A 27,005-nucleotide genomic window follows, 5' to 3' on the forward strand; every position below is an offset into this window, starting at 1 on the left:
TGTGAACCCAAAATATTTTTTTAATGTGATGTACTACACCTGTGGTTACTCTGCTAAGACACCTGTGTGAACTTTAGAGGAACTGACTTTACTGTATATATCCACTCAAATCCCCACAAATAATTGCAAAACTGGCTTAGAAAAAAAAAAGTTGCAGATGCGACTTGGTTTGACATCTTGTTCTCCAATAACGCAGTGAAGTTCCTACATTTTTAAGTGCGACTTAAAGGGATAGTTCACAAAAATTAAAATTCTGGGATTATTTACTCAGCCTTTCAACCTGTATGACTTTCCGTGGAACACGAAAGGAGATGTTTTGGAGAATGTTGGCTCAGTCACCATTCACTTCCATTGCATCTTTTTTCAGTGAAAGTTAATGGTGTCACATGAGCTGTACTGTAGACCACACGGTCCGTATGTCACACACACGTCTTAATGAGACCGAGCGTCCTTCAGGCATCTAGACTGTAATTGTTGACTACAGGGTCAGATTCTTGGTGTGACATCCAGACTAGCGTGAGTAAGAGATTTTGACCTGTTACATTCATAAAACTCGTTTTTCTCATGCTCCTGGGGAATTCTCCCATATGAGTGGAGCCAGAGCATTAAGAACAATAGGCAGCGGAACTCTAGAATCCATTGTAGTTCCATAAAGTACCTGATGCTTAGTTGGGAGTCTTTGTAAGTTTTAGAGATAACAAATGGATTGATTTGTAGCTCTCTGTAGTCTCAAAGGGGACTTTGATTTTGTATGTCCTGTAGTTTCTGGGAAAAATAACATTTGGAAGCACAAGCATCCTTTTTTTATAACTTGGTCTCACAGAATCATGTTACTATACATACATTTTTGCAAAATAATTTTTACGTGACTTGCAGTTTCCTGGAGAAATAAACACTGAGGCATTACAACAACTATTACTTTTATTCACTTTCACATATCATGAGGATTCAACAGCAGATTATCAGTTTTTAAACACTTATTTTTTTTGTCCTTTTCCTCACACAATGCTATCTCATAACAACAAATCACTTTAACTATTGCACATGACTTGTAACGTGATACATTTTAACATTTGCATTACATAACCAACATAATTTACAAGCTTGTTTGAGTAAGATCAAATCGCATGGTAGATAAACTGATAGAGTCCAAGTGTCTAAAAGCACCACAAAATGATGTGGTTGCTAAAGCAATTGCGTTTTTCATCTCACATTTGCTTTTATGACACTATTGGTTGGGTTTAAGGTTTAGGGTAGGGAGGTCTGTTTAAAAAAAAAAAAAAAAAAAAAAGTCTTTTGGGAGAACATTTAACTTGCTTTTAGCGCCACTCAGTGGACATTTTACCTCAGAACTGCCACGATACGTGAATGAACCATGTAAAATCATCAGGCTTGTTTAAGTTTAATGCAAGGTCCACACTAATGCATTTTCGTTTGAAAACGCATTAATTTCACCATGTTTACAGCTCTTATCCACACGTGAACAGCACTGGCAACGGAGACTTTCGAAAACGCTCACCATAAATGCATACTGTACTTTGGACAACGATGACGTTATGAAACGGAAAACAGAGTTTTCAAACATAAACAGATTAATGTGGATGTGGCCTAATTTAGGACTTGATTCCAGCCATCACCGTGCTTAAATAATGAGCCCTATAGGCTTGCTGATGTATCAACATGTAATCTTTGTGAGGATAATCATGGAATATATTCAAAATGTACATGTATCCATGTATTTTCCCCTCGGAAACAGGAAACGGAAAAGTTATTTCCAAATTACCATTTCCTTCCCAACTAGGAAGTAAACCATAACAAGCAACAAGGCTTCTTGTTATGTCGACTGAGTGGCACAATATGCAAGTTTCTTGACAATAGTTCCAAAGGTTGTGGGTTTGATCCCTACCTCAATAAGTCATGCATTAGAAATGTTGTCAGTTCCTGTAGCTCAACTGGAAGAGCATGGTGCTAGTAACATCAAGATCATGGGTTTGATTCCTAGGGAACACACAAACTTGTAAAATGCATAAATGCACTGTAAGTTGCTTTGGATAAAAGTGTCTGAAATTAAACAAAAGAAACCTATATAGAATACAACTTACTGTGTTCCAATGCAGGGGTGTAAAGTAATTGAGTAAAAATATTTAAGTATTCTTTTTTGGGATTTGTACTTTACTCGAGTGCAGTTAAAACTGAATACTTTACTCAGTTACATTTCCAAAGAAAGAAATTTACTTTTTACTCCGTACAATTTTACTTAAACTTGAAAAGTACTCACTTCATTTTTGCAGATCATTTTCTTCCGTCTTACTGGACTGAAGCTGCCTTTTCACTGCAAATGACAGATGACAGACCAGAGGTCAGTCATTTCAAATGGAGTGTCGCACGGCGGCTGTTTGGAGTTCCGACCATCTGCAGAAGCAGAATTTCATATCTGATTTGAGCTTCAGATACGTTGAAATATTTGTGCGAATAGACCGTATGTGACCGCCCGACTGAATGTGATTTATTCATTCAAACCTATGAGCATGAAGTGAGAAACACAGACTGGTTTTGTCCTAAACTTTATTCTAAACGCCTGCTACTGCTACAGATTGGACAGTTATGAAGCCAAAAATGATCATTCACATTGCAAATATAAATATAAGAATAAAAGGTTTTTCTAATTAAATCTGCATGTACGTGTCATTTATTTCTACACTTGCCTTCATATTTAAATCATATCTATGAATTTCTATTCCCTATTTGCTGAATTATTGTTGTTGTTGTCGCAACTATTAATTATAATAATAACTATAAAACCAGCAATGAAAATGATGATAATAATAATAATGAAAATAAAAATAATGGAATCTGAGCAAATATTAATTTAGAATTGTATTGAACTTGTCCATCTGCTCAGCAGCAACGTGTGTTAGCAAAGTCAGAAAACAATTCATAAACCCAATAACATTACTAGCTTTCTTCAAAGCTTATTTAAATGTTTTTTATTTATCTTTTTTGTCTCAAGGGGCTGGGTGCTCTGACATCGCAATTCGTGAGTGCCTCCTCCCATGAAACAAACATTGCGTGACTATGGCAACGGTTTTGGAAAAATAAAATTATAAGGTTCATTACACGTCTCAGGGCAGTTCAGAGGTGAAATGTCCACTGTGTGGCGCTAAAAGCGAGTGAAATGTTCTCCCAAACAGATGAGGTTTTAAAGGTTAATGTTTTATTGAGTTTTAAATCAACAAAACCGACCTCCCTACCCTAAACCTAACCGATAGAGTCAGAAAAACGTCATTTTGTGGTGCTTCTATGACACTTTGGGCTCACGTGTCGACTCGCATTCTCTTCTGGACTCGTACCCCGGTCCTTTACATCACAAGCGTAGCGGTCTATCAGTTGAGGGAACGTGCAATTTGATCACACTCGAACAAGCTCGTAAATGTAGTTGATTATGTAATGTAAATGTTAAAATGCGTCATGTACTATAGTAAAGGTGTTTAGATGTCATAAGATGTGAGGAACAGGGTGAAAAGTGTTTATGTGAAAGTCATTGCTATTCTAGCGTCTAGTGTTCATTCCACCAGGAAATGTCTGTGTTATGTACAACAGGCCACATAAAATTAATTTGTTAAAAATGTAGTTACTGTAACGATTCTTTTACCAGGTTGCGGATGCCACTGAGGGAGAAATATATCAGTCATCTGAGACAGTAAAAAGGCGTCTTAACAAACCAATCGAATTTAACAACATCTTCTCTCACACAATCTCCTCTCTTGATTTCATCCCAGCAAGGAAAACGTACTTTTTACTTTTTTAATACTTGAGTACAATTTAATGTGAATACTTTTTTACTTTCACTCAAGTATGTTTTTGGATAGATACTTTGACTTTTAATTGAGTAAAATTTTTACTCAGTATCCATACTTTCACTTAAGTATAATTTCTGAGTACTTTTTACACCCCTGTTCCAATGAAAGTAGCATTTGAACATTTTTTTTTGTAAGTTTGTTTATGGTGTTTTTTTAATGAATTCCATTGGACGACACTCATTCTTACTCATATTAATCTAAATAGACTGAGCTCTGAAGTGTGGTTGTTAATCTCTGATCTCGTGACCAGAATGAGCTCTTTGCACTGTACTGGATCAGCACTGATCAGTCATGTTGGCTAATCAGCACACCGCAGTCCAGGAGACACATGGGAATGAAATGAAAACATTTCATTATTACAGAAAGTAAATAGGCCTTTTAGAGGGGAGAATTCCTGCCTACTTGTTTCTTAATACACGCGCATACACCCCACTCTTTGTTTATGACCATGTTTATCTACGTAAATTGCTATACTGTAGGTTGTAACACTGTCTACCGTTGGCCCAGGGAAGATAGGGTTTTATTTGTTGAGAATTGTCGAGACTAAATGTTGGCGTCATAAGGGTTAAATGCTTTTCCCATGGGATTGATATGAGTTTTATCACTGTTGTGCAGTGTTTGTGTGAGTATTAGCAGTCCAAGTGATTACAAACTCTTGAGGCATGTTAGTCCAAAATCACCACAAATCAGGATGTTTGAGGCAGACAGTAAATGATCAGTGTAGAAAAAAGGCCTGTATTTTTCCGCATTGGTTTTCTGAACATAATTTGACTCGTAAAAATCTTGGCATGAACATCAGCAGGTGCTTAAGATCATGAAATTGGACAAAAATCCCAGAGCTGGTCTTTGTAACCGATCCCGGGAAGATCTCATGTGGGAATATTAATTTTACAGTTAACCTCCCCAGTCCCAACATTCCTTACATTTCAGTAATTTATCCCATTTCTAGAGCAGCGGAGAGTAATTCATATGTTTTAGTGTATTTTGCATAGATTCACACTTAAAAATAAAGGTTCTTTAATGGGTCTTTGTACCATCTTCAGTTCAGCAAAAAACCCTTCAAACTTTTTTTGAATGTATGGAAGTTAGCTACTGTATGTGGCTGTTTTGAGATTGAAAAAGTTTTTGATGTTACATTATAGGTTCTTCAGATAAACATTTTTGTTGTAGGTATCTGTTACCAGAGGGAAAGTGAAGCCCTCCTAGGTTCTATAAAGCTGAAGTGTGTAATTTCTGTGGCACTATCTCCAGCGAACAGAATTGCAAAAATAAACTCTGTTTCAAACAGCTTTCCGAATACACCCTTTATATCTTCCGTTGGTTGTCCCGCCCCAAATGCACGCCATAGGTTGAGCCAATGTTGCTGTGTTGGACTGGACAGGCCGCTCAAAACAGACAGAACAATTTTTATAGCGCCACAGAGACACAGTAGTTACAGATTTCTAGAAAATTAACATATGAATGGCTTACTTATAGCTATCTCTGCATATTAAGCTGGGATGCGAGAAATTATTTTAATATTGAAAAAGTTACACACTTCGGCTCTAAAGCACAAGAACAGCAGTAGATTGTTTTCTAAAAAACTAGAGACTGTATTGAACTTAAAAAGATTCTCCATGACATCATACTGTAAAACCCTTTTTGGTACTAACTGGAACCTTTATTTTTAAAGGCCAATTCACACTGCCCCAACAAACTCTAACAAACACCAACATTCTAAAGTTGGCTGTTGGGAAGCATAACCATCATTGTCAAACTGCCCCACAAACACCAACAGAGTGAACACACTGACCCAACAAAACCCAACAAATGTGTTTTTTGGGGTTTGTTGGGGCAGTGTAAATTGGCCTTAAAATGTAAACCTGCATTTGGTTCCACACTAATAAGTTTTAGTTTGAAAACGCTTTCATTTTGTTATGTTTATAGCTCTCATCCACACTGTAATGGCACTGAAAAAGGAGAATTTCGAAAACGCTTTCAATACTTTTCCATACTTTTCAAACAAGCTTAAAGGAATATTCCGAGTTCAATACAAGGTAAGCACAGAAAAGCACAGAAAAGTTTAGTAAGTGATTTTGTCACACTAAAATCATGTTAACACGCATTGTTTACATCTTGTGGCTATACTTTTGAAACGGCGAGTATTTTAATGTCTACAAATGGGCCACATTCACTTCCATTCCATTTTTTTTTTTTTTTTTAAAGAAAAGGATGGACGAGTCTAAATTAATTATTGTGCTAATCAATTTTATGCCACAAATGCTGTCGATTTAGCTTAACTTGTATTGAACACAGAATATTCCTTTAAATGGATTACTTGATTTTAAATGGTCATGTGATTGATATGAATGACTATGTTTGTTTGGAGGTGTTTTAATAGGGAGTAATTCTTGGATGAACCGAAGAGGCACAAGTAGAGGAGATCCCTGTCTTGCCATATTTGGTATTCTGGATTTGGTCTTGAGTGCTGCCCAACTCCAATCTCTCCAGCCTCTTAGAAAAACAACACAAAATATCCAGATAGTTTGTGGACTCGCTGCTGCCATGACAATGGGATTGCAGAGCATGCTTTCTCTTGCGTTTGTGTATACAGCACCTGCTATGTTCTCTTGCATAAACAGGAATTGATTACAATGTTTTCAGTTTGGAAACGGATGTTGTATAAGAAAACCAAGCAAGAGGATTAAAAAAAAAAAAAATCACTTTTCACTACAATCCCACCCAGAAGCTTAATTTCAGCATTGCATGCTCAGTTCAAGCCAAAATCAAAGTCCTGGGTCAGTCAATCCACGTCTAGATTCGATAAACACTTTGGATGCATCCTAATTCACATATTATTTGTCTTAAATAGCATACAAAATAGGATTAGTGCATCTCTCAAATCACAGTACATTGCAAATAGTATGTCAAAGGTGCCCATTTTGCATTTTGACAGCCTTGTCAGTGGATAGTGTACATTTTGTGTTGTTTTCACAATATTTTTTAGATTATATTATAAACAATAACAATATATTGGGATTATATGGGCCATCGGCCACCCTATCTCAAAAGTATGTACTTTCCCATCATCAGTGAAGTTCATAGAAGAAGTATGCAAATTAAGATGCATCTTTTTTTTTTTAAGGGTTTGTCCGTTTTATCCTGAAAATCTGAACAATTTGAACACAGATAGATTGAAGAAATCTGGGCTTGACTCAACTGAAGATATAGTTCATATGCCACTAGTATGTGCGGTCCCGTAAGCGTAAGATAACATATCACAGCAGTTTTGTCCATGTGGTTTAGTTCACCCTCTGATGTAGCTTTTTTGTTCAATAATGTGTGTTGTGCTGAATAGCATGCTTTCTGTTGTGTGGTGTAGAGCAGTGTCTTGTTTTCAATAGTGAGTAGTGTGTTGTGTGTCATGGTGAGCTGTGAAGTGTGTTGTGTTGAATAGTGAGCAGAACACAAACAACTGCCGCAGCCCTTCACTCCTCCTTTAAGAGCTTGTCACCATTGCCACAGCAACAATACCGTCCCGGAGCGCGGTTAAGACGCCCGGCCCGAAACTAGAGATAGAGATAAGACAGAAGGATGACGAGAGGAGCTATAGGCCTTGAGAACCACTCAAGAAAGGTGTGTATAAAAATAGTGAGAAAGAGACAGTAATGGAAGAAAGGGTGAGAGACAGAGAGAGACAGAGAGAGAGAGAGAAGTCTGGGGGCTTTTGGGTGGTGTAAAAGTCACTGAGGGGCTTCTTTCAGCACCTCACACTTGAGAGAGATGAAAGTGTGTGTGTGTGTGGTAAAGTCAGCATCAGCCACTAATGGTTGATGGAACAGACTCCCCGGCTAATTTGTTTACTATGCATCCTACATAGTATGTGAGATTAGGATTAATGCATCCCAAATCATATATATGATGTTTACAGTATGTATTTGGCAGACACCTGTTTCCAAAACTACAAGCAGGGCATTCAGGGTATAGATTATTGCCAGAATTGTATGTGTGTTCCTTGAGAATTAAACCCACAACCAGAACACACTGCATAGAGTACTGTATCCCACAATTCAATGCTCTCGACTTGACCTTACATTTACAGACTGATGAGTGATCTGGAAGCAATAGAGTGCAACAGTCTGGTCCAGAAGTAAAATCCTATTCTTTTGCAATAACTTATAAGACCTTCTGTTAGCTCTGAGGTTGTTAATCAATGGTATATGCTTCTGATGAAGCCATCAGTATGTGTTATTTTAACTTCATGTTTTAAAAATCAAGTTTGATAGCGGAATTCGTGGGAAACGATCCACCAATCAGAGAATCGCACTTAACAAAGTGCGCCAAAAGAGCTCTGCGGCGACCTCCCACTTCCATAAAACACTGTGGCTTAAATGATGCAATCAAGTCGGTCTCCCTGTATTCTCAAACTACTGATCACTGTTAACCCTAATATTGTCATTACCTGCAAAAATCAAGTTGTCTTAATTAAAACTTCAAGTTTTTGGCTCATAACTCAAATATCTATGTTCCTTGAACTTATTTTTCTTAAAAATCCATAGACTTAAGATTTAAAAATTGAGGCTATTGGGAATACCCATAATGCCTTGCACTTGAATTATTTAATTATGTTTCCTTGGTCAAAGGGAACATGTGGGGAGATTTAAATAGTTGTAATTAAGAATTCATAGAGGTTTTAGCTCTTTTGTGATATTATTTATGTTGTTTTGTTGCAAATAGTTGTTTCGTGTGATGTCACCATTAGGGTGAACTGTGTCCCCTTTGGTCAAGTTGGACCCTGTTAACACTATCTCAGTGCTGCTTGTGCATGTGCAACTGTAGTACAGGTGTCTATGCATTTCTGGGAATAAATACATTTATTTAATGATTGTCTTTAAGCTGTGTTTTTGTTTGACCTAAATTTGAGTCCATTCAATTATTTAATTATTTATTTATTTTTCTCCCTTTTTCTCCTCAATTTGGAATGCCCAATTCCCAATGCGCTCTAAGTCCTCATGGTGGCGTAGTGACTCAATCCAGGTGGCGGAAGACGAATCTCAGTTGCCTCCACGTCTGAGACCGTCAATCCGAGCATATTATCATGTGGCTTGTTGAGCGCGTTACTGCGGAGACATAGCACGTGTAGAGGCTTCATGCTGTTCTCTGCGGCATCCACGCACAACTCACCACACGCCCCACCGAGAGTGAGAACCAAATTACAGCGACCACGAGGAGGTTACCCCATGTGACTCTACCCTCCCTAGCAATTGGGCCAATTTGTTTGCTTAGGAGACCTGAATGGAGTCACTCAGCATGCCCTGGATTCGAACTTGCGACTCCAGGGGTGGTAGTCAGCATCAATACTCACTGAGCTTCCCAGGCCCTCAATTAAAATTATTAAGTAGAAACAACAAAATTTAAATAGCAAATCTTAGTTAAGTCTTACTTGCATCTTGTTACCTTAACTTAAATAGTGAAGTAAATTCTATATCAGTGGTTCTCAACTGGTTTTGCTTCGGGACCCAGATTTTACATTGGACATCAAGTGGCGACCCAACACAGTAAAAAATGTAACCTGTATTTAATGTATCCTGGATCGGATTTTCTTTTATCTTGCATAGTTTTGTTCATGGTTTTCAAGTATAAGGGCATGGATCAAGTGACAGTATTTTTGCTGTTCATGTCAACATCTAAAGTTACAGGAAGTTCTCTCTTCCCCTTTTTAAAAATCGAAGAGCCTATTTATTTTATATGAGCCCATTATTTTTATTAGCCCCTTCATTTCATAATTTCAAACATCGTTCAAACCAGGGACTAAAATCAAAATGTTTTTCATTTCGGTTCATTCTGAGCAAAAGAATGAACCGAATTCTTTTGTTTGGTTCAGAAGTTCTGCAGCCTCCTTTCCAAAAGGTTTGAACAAAATAAAAGAACGGTTAATAATGTTCTTTTTAAAATGACAGTACTCTGCACAAAGCGGTGAATGAAATACCAGTTGCAGTGTTGCCAGATCTCACAAGAGAAATAAGCAACATGGTCTGGAAAAACAAGCCTAAAATAAGTAACTTGCCTCACCAAAATAAGCGAATATAAGCAACACATTTTTTTTTACGGTGTGGTGGATTTATCAGCATAGAAATCATAACAAGCAGTTAATTAACAGTTAAGTATAATTTTAATTACAGATCTGCTTCTTAGTCAAAACCCGGCAACATCAAATCTGTATTAATGCATCATATCTAACAATAATTCAGTGAAGACTTGGAAACAACTGTGAAATGTAATTTTTACCTCTAATAATGTTTTCCTTGTATCTGGATTAGCCATACATGTATATGTAGTAATTATACATAGTTGTTAAAAAGATCTTCATCCACAGAATGCAACATACACAACGGGCAATTAGGCAAAGAAATGTGTGATGCAGTTTCCTTTAGGATCAAAGCACATGTTTAATTTTTTCAGTTAACATGAAGTGGTGTAGATCCTAAAATGTACTGTGATAAACCCTTTGGCCTTTAGTTTCATGAAAAAATTATTGGAACAAAATTAACCGATTATAACCGGTTACTAGCATTTAAAAATAGTGTTTTCACTCCGGAACAATTGAAAATCACATTACATTCTGCTAACAATTTTGTTCCTTGAACCGTTTTTAGTCCCTGGTTCAAACAGAACATATATTACACAGGAGGAAAACTTAATAATTTGTCCCCAAGTCTCAGAGTTCCAGACTTTAAAGCCCTTTATGAACTTGCCCATATATTTACAGTGCATGGATGGCTCCTCATTACCATGGTTAGGTCAATGTAGCTAGTCTTAATTAATAATAATAATAAATTACAGTATTTATGAAAAAATGGTAGCCAAAATACATATAGAAATTGTAACTACAACTGCCACTGTTGTTATTAAAATGTATTATTAATATATTCTACCTAACAGATAATTTAATATGAAACTATAACATTGTTGTCAAAAATATCAGTCAATTTTACTACTGTAAAGTCATGAAACATTTTGTAAAAGTGATGATGTGTAATGAAAAAAAAAACATTATTTTGGCACATGCAAAGTGTTGCTCTTTTCCTCCTCGGTGTTTGGCATGTCGGGGCTGCCTACTGTTTAAGAAGTTTTACTTGACTTCCTCCATAGCGCTTTAAACTAGAAAATTCTCACTAGAATTCAAATGGGTTACATCAGTTTTGAGGACCTCAATGTTTCGAGGGAAGCCCTTTTATTGTGCCAGAGAGCAGAGCAGATCATAAGTGCGAGCTAGTTCCATTACATTCCCGCGAAAGCTTTTATCGCACCGTGAAAGTATCGCAGTGTAGATGAGAAGCCTTTAGCTGAAGGCGAGATTATCATTAAATTTGCATCTGCAGCCCTAAATTTCACTTGGGGGGCTACTAAAAATCTTTCAATGGGAGAGCTATGGCATTGTTCTTACCCTACTATCCGTGACCCAGTTCGAATAGACTTGTGACCCACTTTTGGATCGCGACCCACCAGTTGAGATACACTGTTCTATATGATTACCAAGTTAAGTAAACTTAATTACACAAGTCTTGAAGACACCATTACTCAATTCAACTGAGGGAACGAGTTAAATCAATTTTCAGTTTTTGGTTATATATTTTTAATATATCTGAATATTTTGGAATAAAATTTAAATATATTGTTTCCATACTTATAATCAGCAACTTTAAATTTATAGTTTACATTTTTCCATAGTTTTTAATTCAATTACATCATCTGCAATTCTTCATAGGATTGTATTTCATTCCCTCATTAAAGATGCAGTCTTGTACCTTTGTCTTTTTGTCAGATTTTCAAATACTTCTTTGCTTCAAATCAAAGTTTGTAATGTTGTAATTCACATCTGAGCGGTTTGGTTTGGTTCATGGCTTAGAACTCTTTTATGAAGGATTTTAAATCCCTATGGGAAAAATGAATGGGAAAAATACTCCGGAACCAAGATGGCTGAAAAAGTGGGCAGACACTGTTGCGCTCTATTACAGCTGTGACTTTTAACATCTCTTTTTTCACCCATTATTTTTATTTAATTATTATTTATCCCCTTTTCTCCCAATCTGGAATGCCCAATTCCCACTACTTAGTAGGTCCTCGTGGTGGCGCGGTTACTCACCTCAATCCGGGTGTCAGAGGACAAGTCTCAGTTGCCTCCTTCTGTCTTATCACGTGGCTCGTTGTGTATGACACCGTGGAGACTCACAGCACGGGAGGCACATGCTACTCTCCGTGATCCACGCACAACTTTCCACGTGCCCCACTGAGAGAGAGAACCCCTAATCGTGACCACAAGGAGGTTACCCCATGTGACTCTACCCCCCCTAGCAACCGGGCCAATTTGGTTGCTTAGGAGACATGACTGGAGTCACTCAGCACACCCTGGATTCGAACTCACGACTCCAGGGGTGGCAGTCAGCGTTTTTACTTGCTGAGCTACCCAGGTCCCCACATATTCACACTCATAATTAAAAATGCAAAATGAAAACTGGATTCCACTGAACTAAACATGCAATGTGATGAGGTCCACTGACAACAATGTAGCACACTACTGTTAGTAATACTACTACTCTTTTGTATAATGTGTTCTGTTCCACATAGTGTATGGTATATATCATGCTGTATTTAGTAAGTAGGAAGCTCTTATTCCATTTCAAACATAGCCGACATAGGTCAAGTGCAGTGCATTGAAGCATACAGTTTTCAGCATAGTGTGCTCTGGTTGTATATGGCACATTATGGCAAATCTGAGTATTTTTTACATATTGAAAATTTGCATACTAAGCTCCGTATACATGCTACAAACTGAAAGAATAGAATAAGTAGTTTGGTTCTATGCCATTTGGGACATATCTCTCGCTCTCTCTCTTTCACGGTCTCTTTCTTACCCCCCACACACTGTCCTAACCCCTTCATCTTCTCCTTGAGAGCAGGCAAATAAGAGCAGGATAAAGCCCAGGCCTCTGGCAAAGACCCAACAGAGAGAGAGAGAGGGAGCGGAATGTCAGCTACGGAATTCGCGAGAGCCCCGCTAGCCTGAAAAACAACAATAGAACAGAGATGATTAAAAAAAAGAACCAAAGAAAACCCCACATAGCAATTTCAAGCATACACTTTCTGTAGTCTTGAATACTGATTCAGCCCTTCTGTAAAGCTGCTCTTTTATTCATCCGTTTCAGAATGCGACGTGTTGTTTACAGTGTGTCGGCAATAGACGACGAGCTAAGAGCGACCTAAACCCCAGGAAGTCGGGGGTTAAAATAAGGTTAAGAGAATTAGACGCTTTGTTGAGTTACATATTAATGGATTCATTGTCACTGGCTTGGCAGCACATCTACAATTAAACACCCTTATTCATGGCCTCGAGGCCGAGTGTTAAGTAATTCTCCGCTAGCCGTCTTTTCTTTGAGTTGCCGGGCTTTACGCTCAATAACCTGTGAAAGGGAAGACATGCTTGCTCTTACGATTATTCTGAATATGTCCTGATTTGAATGTGGCGGCTCTCACCGCAAGGAAGTGGCTCACAGCAGTCCTTTTGAGAGCGAGAGTTGTCACGAATGAGCCAAACGAAGGACAGGTTTTAGCAGGAAACGATAGACAATTGGGGACACTTCTCAAATGTGTGTCTTTAGAGGGATAATGAAATGCTAGTTTGTTCTTCGTGTGTGTTATCTTGAAAAGGCTTCCTGATGGTCTTATTTTCTTTGGCTCAGATCTGTCTGCAGTTAAGAAATGCTAATAATAAACATGAGGTCAAATCTTATGGACGATGAAGAATGGAAGAATTACTCGGTGGAAGAATTTGCTTAGATATCTGCCTGTATGTTTAGTTATTATTGGTTATTAATCATCTAGCAGGCACATTCCTATCCAAGCAGCTTATAATAACTTACATTGGTTTATGAAAGCGAATTGTGAGTGGTCATATCCGACTGTTTATACGTCTAGTTTCGATCATAATCTCTTTGAATAAACGTATTTAAACCTACTAAAATTCATGTTTTTAAGTGTGTAACCTCAGTTAAGTTTGTAAGATTTCTCAGAAAAAAAAGACTTTATATCTTTGGTTATTTTGCTTCTCAAACAAATGGAAAACAAGACTAAAATACTGAATAAGAACAGTATTTTTTTCAGTTTTGAAACTGCTTTAGCCCAAGTCACAATCCAGATCATGAAATCCAGACCATTTCAACTGTGCTGCTCACTGAGTTGATATTGTTGCATATACATAAATACATTGGTTTCTAGGGGGAATATTTTAACTTCACTTTTCATTGGATCCATTGTGAGAACAATAAGGAGTGAGACATCCAGGACCTGCTTCCAAAAATTCAGAAAAGAGTGCATTAACAGATCTTATCTAACTAATACTGTCTTTCTTTGTCCACAGTGAGATGCTACTTAGGATTCTTTGTGTTCGAAATATCTAAACATTACATTTTCTGTGCATGAATTATGCATTGTGCTCTTGTACTGTTCAGTAGCAGTATAAAAGAATGAATGAACATCTTTCTTGAGCTCTTTCGGGTGTACAGTGACATTAACTAGTGAGCTACTAACGCTCATGACGCTGTTCCAAAACTTCTAAGATATACTTTGGTTTTCCGCGAGACAGTGAGCATGATGCAAATTGTGTCATCAGCACAGTGTACGTGGATGTCTGTGCACATCATTTGTGCACGCACCTTCCACTGATTGTAGTAAAGAGTAGCTATCAGTCGTAGTGCGAATGCATCAAATGCATTCGTACGGAGTCGCGGTCAAAAGTTTGAAAGGTTAGATTGCTCAACTGTGCGTGAGACTTAACAGCAATGATGAGAAACAAAGTATACCCTAGCGCTGCAGAGAAATCTTAATTATAAATACACTAATAATTCGTTCAATACCGAAAAATATCATTTTAAAATAGTTACAGGGCTTGACATTAAGGATTGTCTTGTAAATTGGTCATTCACTTGTCCAAGTTAAAAAGTTACTTGTCCGGAAACATTTTTTTAACTGTGGTGTAAATATAACTTTTTCAGAAGCAATATTCTCCATCAGTATTCTTATTCAGTCATTTGTTTTCCAGCAAGACGTGATACAATCATGTACCAACTTACATTTACCTATACATTGTTGTTCTTGGCAAATCAAATACTTAAACAGGTCATTAAAAGGATAGTTGACCCAAAAAATTTAAATTCTGTCACGATAACTCGACCTCATGTTGTTTCAAGCTGACAGAAGAGAGAAATTTAAATGAAATACAAAAGGCAGACCCAGTCACCATTCACTTTCATTCATCTTTTTTTTTCCATACAATGAAAGTAAATGGTGACTGAGACTAACATTATGCCTTATGTTAACATTATAACATTATGACTAACATCTCCTTTTGTGGTCCATGGATGAAAGATTGAATGCCATATGGGTTTGCGATACATTAGGTAAGTTATGACAGTATTTACATTTTTGGGTCAACTATCCCTTTAAGAGTTCAAGTCAACGCTCACCAGACTAAAGTTGACAAAATGCACAGAAAATTAACAGATGGAATCCTGAAAGAGGGGACATTGCTGTTAAATCAATTATTATGTTTAAGCAAAAAAAAAAATTATAAAAAAAAAAAAACACACACAGTATATATATATATATATATATATATATATATATATATAAAAGATAGGTAATAGGATGATGTTTTAAATATGTATATTATTAATTATTTATATTACGTAAATATGTACATAGGTCTACTTATATTATTCAAAAGGAAGAAAAAATACATGTAAATGTCAGATTGAGCTCTAGAGAGATGTAACACGTGGCATAGTCGGCTTCGTTGTTCTTAAACAGGAGCAAAAGTTTAATGGCTTCGCTTGTTTGCAGAGATCGCTCTTTTTATATAGGTGTAACGACATTTGCATGTCAAATTAACAGGTTGAAGTTCAGCAAGAATGCAACAGTGCCGCTCAATGCGGATTCACTCTAAACGTCTTGAGCCGTGGAATGCTGCGAGAAAAGCAGTAGCACTGATCAAGTGACGCAGGCCTAGGTTATATCACAAATATAGCCAGCTATTTTTTCGTTATTGACATTTTAATCAGGCTGCTTGTCCGGTTGGACAAGTACAATTATTTTTTACTTGCCCTTTTAAAAATCCCCTTGTCCCGGACAAGAGGACAAGCGTTAATGTCGAGCCCTGAGTTAGTTGTTAGCTTAGCCATATTTTGTTGTCGTTGTTCACTTAGCAACATGCTAATAGCAAACTTTACTTTCAGTTGTGAGTCGAGTATTCCTTTCGCTTCCTGTGAGGTGATATGCTTGGCACTAAGAGTTGCTCCCTTTGTAGAGCGTTCCAAATCAGTCACGTACTGTATGAGGTTCCACTTCAGGGGCTGTTCACTTCGTTTTTGTATCTTTGACTGTTGCGCCACATCTTGCTGTCTTTCTCAGTAGGGGTGCCATGTTTTATAGATGCTGTGTCAAGTTAAAAAGAACTTCAACTTTTACAAACGCGTCTTGAGACATCTGTGTTCTGACCCCTTAGAAGTCAGCTGCCTTTGTAGACAGTAGACAGCAAGGAAGCTTACTAGGATTTGGAACAGAGCCATTATGGTTTCTGGACACTGCTGTATACCACAGAGCTTTTGTAATGTGGGACTTCTTTCTCCATGTACCAGGGTGAGAGATTATGTGACCAAAATATTAGTGTCTAGAGACCCTGTGAATGTGTAGACGTGAAGTTTCAAAGAAAACATTCTTTGAATTCTGGGCAGGTTTTACTGGAGGTTCTGTGTCCATGAGCATGCATGTGTTTTAAGTTTTGTTCGTTGATCCTTCAAAGCCTTTTCCATTACCGTACAGAGTGCTCACTATTTGTGTGTTTATTTATCTTCCCACAGGTAGAGGTGGGCGGAAAGGCGTCTCTGCTGCAGCACCCCCTACAGGTGGGAGATGAAGTTGTCATAATTAATGAGGTGGGGTTGAGTGGATGGAGGCAAGAGGCGATATCTCTTGTTAAAGGATCTTACAAAACACTGCGGCTTACGGTGCGAAGGTAAGGCTACACGCTATGTGTTTTGACCCAGAACGAGTCTGTTATTTATTCATTTTTTATCTTTTATTTTTTACCTTTTTGCTTCCTGTCTAACAAATCGATATAAATCCTAAAACCGCTTTTTGGTTAATCATTTCTCGGTGGCTTCTTTGTTGAAACAAGTTGAAACATTCTGTCTGACCATGGGCTAGTTCCGACTTATTAGAAAACTCAAATGATGCAACTTGATTCGATTTATTTAATCTATTTATGGCATTAATATATAGAGGAAAAAAATATAACTCAGCTTATAATAATATAAGCTTATAAGATTGCATTTGAGTTGTGCAGTTATATATATTTTTGTATATACATTTTCAAAATCATGATTATAAGTATATATACAAACACTAATTCTTGATCAGAGCTCACATTTCAAATGCTTTTATCCATCAGTCATTGAGCGAGTTAGATGCACGATTTTACACCTATTATGCTTAAGTCGACAACGTGTAATGTCATGCAAACGCTTTAAATGGTTTTCTTAAGTCAAAAACTGTTTATGTAAAAAAATAATTTTTGCCTATTACTCTGTGTAACATTATAAGGACGTGCAAGGAGGAGGCAGGAACCAGCTGAACAGTCAACGTAAATTTTAATGGTATAAATAAACTTAAAACAACATAGAGCATAAAACATAAGACGAACACACATGCAGCGCGGAGGTGCGTCTCTCTCCCTCTCTCGAACTGGTGCCTCCGGCTCCCCTTTATCTCACTCTCCCGCTGATCAGCTGATTCAGTGCCGAACGTGCATCATCACGGCCCAGCCACGCCCTCCTCCTCGACACACTCTGATTTCACATTGCATGTAAACACCTTTCTAATCTGCACAAGTGTTGTGCGCATGACTGTTTACATTTTGATGTCAGAAGCAGAGAATAACTCGATTTTAAATCTAATTTAAATGCGGTTTTCTTGAGTTGTCCGATTTTTTAAAAAAAAATTTATTAGCTGATTTATAATAGTTTTCAGCATACTGGTGTGCATGTAAACATGCTCATTATTGCTCAGTTTGTATGGCCATATTTTAGTACCTAGAGTGCCAGTCTAAACACAGGACATGCTCGAACACAGTTTAACTGACACAGTGGGCCGGAATTAGCCTGGCACTGCCCTTATCAACCTTACCACAGCAGGCCGGACATGTTTAACAGTACTAAAAATAGAAAACACTTTTTTCCTGATAGAGATGCATATAAAAGGTCTAATGCTGTTTTACTTTTTTGTAAATTTGCTTGGTTGTCATTGGAGTCCTGGTGTGTAAACCCATTAACACCAGTGGTTTGAATGTCTGTGTATATTTAAAGTACATGTGAAAAGAGCTGGACACATGATACAGGCTGAGTTACATATGAAACCAGGTGTGAGCTGGTGTGGAGTGTTGCCATGGTGACAGATGAAAGTGTAGCAGGAAGCCTCTAGGGGGCAGTTTGAGCAGAGTTAGTCATTTGAGAGAGGTCATACACACACGTATACTCAAATATAGGTTACAGAGTGCTGACATCACAGACAACACAAAGACGGCTGTGTTCTTGCAGGAGTGAAAATTGCAGGGTGGTTTACAGAGACGCATGTGTTGTGGTTTAGTGCTGGTTTACACTGATCTGTATTAGTTAAGAGGTGCTTAAGAGAACTATTCTTAGTAGTTTTTCAGTTATATTACAACCTGATGATGCACACTTTAGCTCTGCTAGTATACAGTATATGTATATGCATACATACACTTACTATCTGAATTAAAGGAATGTTCCAGGTTCATCAAGTTAAGCTCAATCAGCAGCATTTGTGGCATAATGTTGATTACCACAAAAAGTTATTGACATTCCTTGTTTATTAAAAAAAGCAAAAATCACAGTTACAGTCAGGGACTTACAATGGAAGTGAATGGGGCCAGTCCATAAACATTAAAATACACACTGTTTCAAAAGTATAGCCACACAACGTAAATATTGTAAAATCAGGGATTTACTTGTGTTACAGCGTTTACCAGATTACAGGGTTTACTGACATTACGTTGTAATATTAGATATAACAACATACAGATAAGATTATTAAGATATTTTATCACACTAAAATCATGTAAACATGTATAATGTTTAAATCTTGTGATTATGCTATAAAATACTTGTGTGTATTTAAATTTTTATGGACTGGCCCCATTCAGTTCCATTGGATGTCCCTTATTTTAACCGCACAGTTTTTTTCTTCTTAAATAAACAAAGTTTTAAATATATTTTCTATACATATTATTTAGTTTTCTTTCTTTAAAAGAGGGACTAAAATGCATTCAAACTCGATGCAGTACATTCAGGTAATGTATATTTAGAGGCAAATTAAACACAAATTGAAATCAGAGATTAATTGCTTACACTACAAAAAAATAAAAATAAAGAAATCACAAAATTAATAGTGGTAAATTATTAAATAATTTGTCCTTGTCCTACATAGTAACATTGTACATAGTTATTTTCTTATGTGTAGTGTTGTTATTATTTTGCAGTAAGTGTGATGATTTTTTATTATTTGTTTTTGGCACAGGGTGATAATGACCACATATTAGTAATTTACACAGTGAGGTACACTCACACACATAGATACACAAACACACAAGGCCTCTGTCAGCCTGGATAATGCTGTTATAATGGCAGGCATTGTGTCACACCTGGTTGTGTGAGGACATGTTGGTGTCAGGTTCACTCAGACTGACTCCAGATCAGAGGTGAAAGAACAGGGGAAATGCGAAAAGAGAGGGATTATGGTTCCCAGGAGCAGAGAGAGAGAAAGATGCAATAGGACAGAAACAAGATGATTTAAACCACTCAATGATTTAAAGTAGTATACTGTAAACAGTATGCAGTAGATAATGTGTAATTGATAATGTTTACATTCCATATGTTTGCAACTCTCTATATACTTTTTGATTTGAGCAGAGTGAATGGGAAAAATTTTGCTGAGCTCCACGTTTCGCAACATATTTTCCGGAGGGACAGATAAAACTACATAATGTGAAAAGATTGTCTATATTTTAATTCAAGAGTGTACTGTTGGATTACTGGCTTGCTAATGTAACCAGTTCTGTTGTATTTTGCCAGATATTCAAGTCAATTATTTCTGATAATCCCAGATACAGTATATGCACATGTTTAATACTTAATTCATAATTAATCAGCACCGCTAAATAGCATACATTTTCTGATGGATCAGTAATGCGAGACAGAATTCAGTCGACACTCTCATCTCTGTGATTTATAAAGACATCGCTTATCCTATGTGAATCGCCGGGAAGCCTTACAGATGTCCACGGTAGCCTAATACAATTATTTGACTTTACAGACGTATGTCCTGGAAACTAATCTGTGTTTTAAACTGCCTGTGCACTCTCACCTCACTGTAGTCTGTTGTTTGAATCGGCCCCTGTCACCATCAGCTTGCGAATCAAACAGTTTAAATGCTGCCTCATCTCTGATAATCCACTCTGTTTAAAATCTTGGACCTAATACAGCTGCCAACACCAGATATTTGTCAGTGTAGAAGCACTCACATATTAATGTGGCCACACGAGAAATTTAGCGCATTCTGGTAGGAGCGGAAAGTGAGCGCCTCATGAGCGGCCGGAGCGGGGCTGAGCGCAGTCTCGTGAAACACGCTCCTCGCTCCAGGGAAATTCTGCACCTCACTAGCTTCAACGTAGGATTCTATGAATCTGTTCCTGACTCCCACAACGCTCACACTCATCCTACAAACACACTCTTCAAGGATTGTCCCAGAGTGCAGCCTCAGCGCACTCGCTTCCCTGTCACCTCTTCCTGCTGCTGCAGCCGGTGCCGGGATCCTCGACATCCACAGTGACTGCCTTTTGTTATTAATAAATTCCATAAAAATTTCCTCTGCTCTTGGGTCTGTTTGTTCTCCCTATCGCATCGTTACACCAATTTAAAATATTGACAACTGTCCCTCATGTCTGTGTATATGCTCAAGTGTGTTGGGGGAATCCCAAAGTTTGACGTAAGAGGGAAACCATATTATTGCAGCGCAATGCCGCAACAAGCCATGATAAAACAATCACAGCAGGAAACATCTGGAAATAAACGAAGCAATTATGAACTAAACATAGCAAAGTTTTCCTGATGCAATGACCGTTATTTACACCAGAGTCACAGGGAAATTACATTATATCCCTGTGGAGGCGAGGGCGTGATCGAGTGTACATCTGGGGAGAGAGGAAGCGGTAAGGGTTTTCACCTGAGATGAATTGCTGGTAATTGCTGTTTCTATGTTCACAGTGAGAGACGGGGGAAATAAAAAGGGTGGGAGAGAAAGCCCAGCTGACAAGTCGTATGTGTGTTGGCCGCTGCCATTCCAGAAGCATTTGATTTTATCTGTGAAGCTTTAGCGTTACGCCGTCAAACGAACGTGTTTTCACAGTCTCCCGCTTCCTCATTCCTTGAACCTTGTTACAATCCCCTTTACTGAAGAGAAAGCTGCTTACTGATTGAGCCACATGTATACGGGGGTAAAGATTACACCGCCTACATAGTGCACGTAAAGGTGAACGACACTTTAGTGCCTTAAGCAGCTTTCTCGCAATATACGTCTTTGATGTCCATGTAAACGAGCTTAGTGAGTGGAAAAGCTAGTCAGACAATATGCCAAAAAGATTTGTGGCGGTAAAGCTTCGAAATACTTTCAAGAAATTTATTTGATACACTTACAGATTTTCCGATGCATCGTGATCTTAGTTTCAACAATCTCTTCTTATTTCTTAAATCCCAAGATCAATCTTTCACTCTATGTGGCAGCCCTCTATAATGCAAACAAATCACTCGCTATGCGACTAAAATGTCTATGATTAGCCACTGGCAAGTAAATGTTCAGATTTCACTCACCAGTGATTTAGTAGTATAGTGGAGAAGTTGTTATAGACCTTATTCACGGCAGCACCATCTTTGATTTTGAGTGGGAATGAAAACAAGGCTGTGAGGGATAGACTAAAGGCCAAAGTATACTTCAGGTATGCACATTGCTGATCCTTCCATGCACAGTATGTGTGACGCAAATTGCGTCATCAGCACAGCAACTTGGCTTGACCACACACTGCCAATATTTTCTTGACTTGCGCATGCGGTCCTCGTCTGTGCTCATACGCTGGCCATTGACAGTACTAAAAGAGTGTCACAAAGCAGTTAGAGTGTGCATGCGTCAAACGCGTTCCTGTTCGTTCGTGGTCAGAAAAGTATACTCACATAGGCAACGCGGTCAACCGGGCGCGAAAAACGAAGTATACCTGGGCCTTTACATCTCTTCAATGGCATGCACGGTACAAAGCTATAAATTACGGTATAAATCTGTAAAATTGGAATGATCCAAAAACACTTTAAACTGCAGTACAAACCACTGAAGAGACTGTACATCTGTCCCTCACAGCCTTGTTGTCATTCCTGTCGAATATCATAGATGGTGCTGCTGTGAATAAGGTCCTTTCAAGCACAGAGTTCCTTTCACTGCGTGTTGAGAGTAAAAGTTTGGTTTAACTCGTTCTGTGTGTCCAAAGACTAGATCCACAGATCCATGTCATTAAATATTGTCTCTTTTAATACCATTTTTGTTTTTTTACAGTCAGTTGTTGATTAAAAACAACAACAACAAAAAGAAAAAATTAATTCTAATCACACATGGATGCGCTAAAGAAACCATGCACGTCTTCTTGCATTATATGCACTCACTGGCTCATGCCGCTAGTCTTAAAGAAACAGTACCGATTAAGCACGAAGTTCTACATACCAATGTATAAATATTTGTAAATAGTACGAATTATGCAAGTAAAAAATACAAATGTAACAAAAATATATATGCAACACAATTTATGCAATTTCAAGACATTAATTGATGGAATAGACTGAATTTGGAAATTTTTCAAAAGCTAATATGTGACCAATTTGATGAAAAACTAATGATAAAATATAATTTGTACAATTTATATTTTCTGATTGTACCTAGAAGGATTGCCTAGAAGTTTCCTTTATAATTAAGAGCATATCGGGGGTTTTTTTTATATGTAAGCAAAATGGACAGTAACAGAAATGTACTCATATGAATTGATATCGAATCGAGATCTAAATCGAATCAAATCGAGAGCTTGTGCATTGGAATCAAATCGAATTGGGAAATCTGCATCAATAATCAGCCCTACTTAGTAACAAGAAAACAAGACAGTTACCTGCCCCTAAACATCACATTAAAAATGTTCCCAGCTGCTATAATGAGTAAAGTCAAATCATTTTTATTTGTAAAGTTCTTTTCACAATACACATAGTTTCAAAGCAGCTTTACATAAAGTGAGTGCTCCTTTAGAAGGACTAGTTGCTCGATTTGCAAGCTTTGGGGCACTGAAACTCTGAAAGATATTCAAGAGTTTTGTTTGAGCAAGTAAACAAGATATCCTTGAGCACACCTGTATATTTTTCTTGGCTTTCAGGAATATGTGTGATTTCAAAGTTCACAAAAAATTTGAATTGTGGTTGAAACTTTACATGTCATTCCAACAGTTCTTCCTATATATGTGGGCGGTTCTTGGCCAGAATATTCTACAAAGTGTACCAGACTTTATGCTATTGTTTCATCAAAAGTCTAAGGGGAAACAAAGACTTGGAGAGATTTAAGAAAGATGCCGTAGGAAAAGCAAAACTTGAAATCAGTAAGAGGACAGAGGGAGAGATAGATTCCAAAACAAAAATATGAGAAAAACAAGAGTAGTGGAGAACATATACAGAGTGACAGTGAAGCGGAAGGTGTTGTCAGAGTCGCATGTGTGCAGAAGAGCTCAGCGGTGAAACAGTCTGCTGGAGGAGGATGTTGATTTACATACGAGTCCAGAGGTCAACCACCGGTGGGAAGTAGGGAAGGAAAACACAATAGAAAGTTCAACACCACACACATTCTCTCTCTCTCTGAGGGGGTTCTGTCCAGTTCCTCCTCTCTGGGTCATTTGCTGTGTTAACTCTCTTAAGCCTCGTGTGATCTCTCTTGCCTGTCAAAGTCAAGTTACAAAGACAGATGCAACAGCTTGTCGTAGCCTCGGCAAACAGCCCCGCTGGGCCCGGCAACGGTCACCTTGTGGCTTATGACATCATTGCCTCGCCATTCAAAAGAGTTATGCAAGAGAAAGGACTTGGGACTCTGTGTCAAAGGAAGGAGGTGTCAGGCACTTGTGAAGGGAAACAAACAGGTACTAGATCATGAGAGTGTCAGTAAGGCGGTTCTCACGGGTCTGTATCAGTAAAAGTTGCGTGCAACTGCTTCAGTTTTCTGAGGATCAGAAGATCAGACTCTGATGAAAGGATCAGAATAAGCGTGGAGATTTTATGGAGAACACATCTGAAGCCTGATTGAAACTGATTTACAACCTTTGAAGAACATTCATTCAACCTGGTGCAGAGTAGATCGGATCTCTCAAGCACTTTTGAGTGCTTTGAGAGGTCAGATCACTGTTTGATCAGACTGATCTCAATCCGGTTTAAATGAAGAACTCTGAGGTACATGGTGACTCAGACAGGTATGTAAAACACATTTGTGTTTGCTGAATCATTCACACTTGCAGAAATAACCATCAGTGGCAAATGTGCACTTGTGTTTGTGCATGCGTGTGGGTTTACATGCAAACTGGGTTTTTTGTGGAATGGTTTTGATGGAGTACATCTACAGTGTGTGTTGATGTATTTGCGTGATAGATTCAATTTACGATAGAATTAATTTATGATCATTACCAAACATGGCGGCTTTTGAACTTTAAGAGCATAGAGACCTGTGATAATTCTGCACAGAAACATTGGAATTTACAAATACTTGTATGCCATCCTGATTGTGGGCACTAAAGTGTAGACTCTAGAACATGTATACAGTAGCCCCAAAATTATTTGCACACTTAAGCCACACTTAATATATGAATTTTATTGCAGAGAACAAAATATTAAACCAAGTGGTCTGCTAACACAGTGTTTCTCAACTGGTGAGTAATGGCCCAAAAATGGGTCGCGGACAGCTGGGAAAGAACAATGCCAGATTTCTTCCTCCATTGAAATTTTCTGCGGCCCAAACAAAATTTCAAATGTAATGATATTCATACTGCACCAATGATCTGCTCTGCTCTAACCTACTGTATCTCTGGAGCTCACGTCAATGGAGCTTCCCTTGATATTGCGGCACTAACCACAACACTGACGTGACCCATTTTCTAGTTTAAAGCTCTATGAAGGAAGTCAAACCTCTTAAACAGCTAGACAGCCCTGGCATCATAAACAGCAACTGACGAGGACAAGAGAGACCGTGCATGTGCCACATCATCACCCTTACTAAAATTAATCGTGATTTTACAATAGTAACTGTGGTATTTTGACAATAATGATATAGTAAATAATATATTAGTTGGAATCTATTGGACCTGATTTTTATTACAACTGTGGCAGTTGTAGTTAAAGTTTCTAAATGTGTTTAGACTACTGTTTTTTTTTTTATAACAACATACTATATTTACTTATTCATTTAAAAAAAAATTCCATATGTTCTGTATATTATACAGTATATTTGGTAATATATATATATATATATATGTGTGTGAAATTAGGAGATACATAGGAAAAATAATGTCACTTGATCCATGCCCTTTTATTTGAAAACCATGAACAAACCTATGCAAGATAAAAGAAAATGCGACCCAAGCTAAATTAAATCCAGCTTACGTTTTTTACTGTGTTGGGTCACCACTTGATGTCCAATGTAAAATCTGGATCCCGAAGCAAAGCCAGTTGAGAACCACAGATGATGCTTGATCTTTTCTCAAAACTAACTTTGGTCATTCTCTGTCAACTCAACCAGAGGCTCAAACTTTTGTTTTTTTATTTTTAAAGAATTATATAAATGAAGTTAAAAGTCAAATATTAAATGACATGGATCAATATCGATCAGTATTTACTGAGTAATCCATGATTTTTACCTATGATTTTGGAGCAAAACTACAGGTAAAAAAATAACCTTAGAAATGTGGCAGCATCATTATTTTATTTTTATTTCACACTAAAAGCCCCATATCTCAGGGATTTAATATAGGCCCTTAAAAATTTTAATATACAAAGGAAAGTTTGTTCTGAACCAGAATCTAAAAGGATATTAAGATATTTTTAATGCTTCTGGAGTTATAGACACTTCAACTGTGGAAAAACACACACAAAACGTTTTTTTTCCCTAACTTTGGACTCACACCAGTGGCAGAAAATGCAACAAGGGGTGCTGAAGTCAGCTGATTTTAGGAATAAAACTACACATCTCTGTGTAAAATTAAAATGATGATGCTGCCACCTTTTTAAGGTTATTTGTTTTACCTGTAGTTTTGCTACAAATCAAAGACGAAAATTGGCGAATGGTGAATCATAGGCGAAAATGGTCATTTTGACCCCCATTTAAAAAGTAATAGATTACTCAGTAAATATTGATCCATGGCTTTTACAATTTTGGCTTTTATCTTTATTTATGTTCATATTTCTTCAAGAAAAATTATTAACAAAATAAAAAATTCCATCCATGGGAAGTTTCTGAAATTTGCCGAAATTTGACATGCAATAACGCTGAAGTTCATCACTTTAACTATTGGCATGTTCCACTAATGTTTGACAACCACAAAGTGTCATAAAAGTGCATGTCTTCATTTTGAACTGTATATCTATTGTTTTATAATATAATGAAACTTTGCCACTTGGTTTGATTTTTTTTTTTATGCAATGACATTCGTACATTTTGTAGTGTGGCTTAAAGAAATATTCAGAGTTCAATACAAGTTGAGCTCCATCGACTGCTTTTTTGGCATAATGCTGATTACCACAAAAATCATTTTGACTTGTCCCTCCTTTTCTGGGTTACAGTGAGGCACTTATAATGAAAGTGAAAGGGGCCAATCTGTAAACGTTAAATACTCACTGTTCCAAAAGTATAGCCACTAGCAAAACAGTATATGTTTTATCATGATTTTAGTGTGATAAAATCACTTACTAAACTTTTCCGTGCGTA

The 27,005-nt window shown here is 37.5% G+C and overlaps 1 protein-coding gene across 2 annotated transcripts in view; it reads left to right on the forward strand.

The window, feature by feature from the left end:
- The window catches only part of shroom3 (shroom family member 3), a 90,696-nt gene that overhangs the window by 2,354 nt on the left and 61,337 nt on the right, over positions 1–27,005 (forward strand). Inside the window, exon 2 of one of the 2 annotated variants that reach the window (XM_051677170.1) lies at positions 16,754–16,908. In XM_051677170.1, the coding sequence (XP_051533130.1) occupies positions 16,754–16,908 (155 nt within the window). Of the gene's footprint in view, positions 1–16,753; positions 16,909–24,227; positions 24,502–27,005 lie in introns of those variants that run through there. The other variant, XM_051677172.1, reaches the window with a different exon arrangement.

The sequence above is a fragment of the Myxocyprinus asiaticus genome, chromosome 38 (assembly GCF_019703515.2).
Source record: "Myxocyprinus asiaticus isolate MX2 ecotype Aquarium Trade chromosome 38, UBuf_Myxa_2, whole genome shotgun sequence".
Lineage (NCBI taxonomy): Eukaryota > Metazoa > Chordata > Actinopteri > Cypriniformes > Catostomidae > Myxocyprinus > Myxocyprinus asiaticus.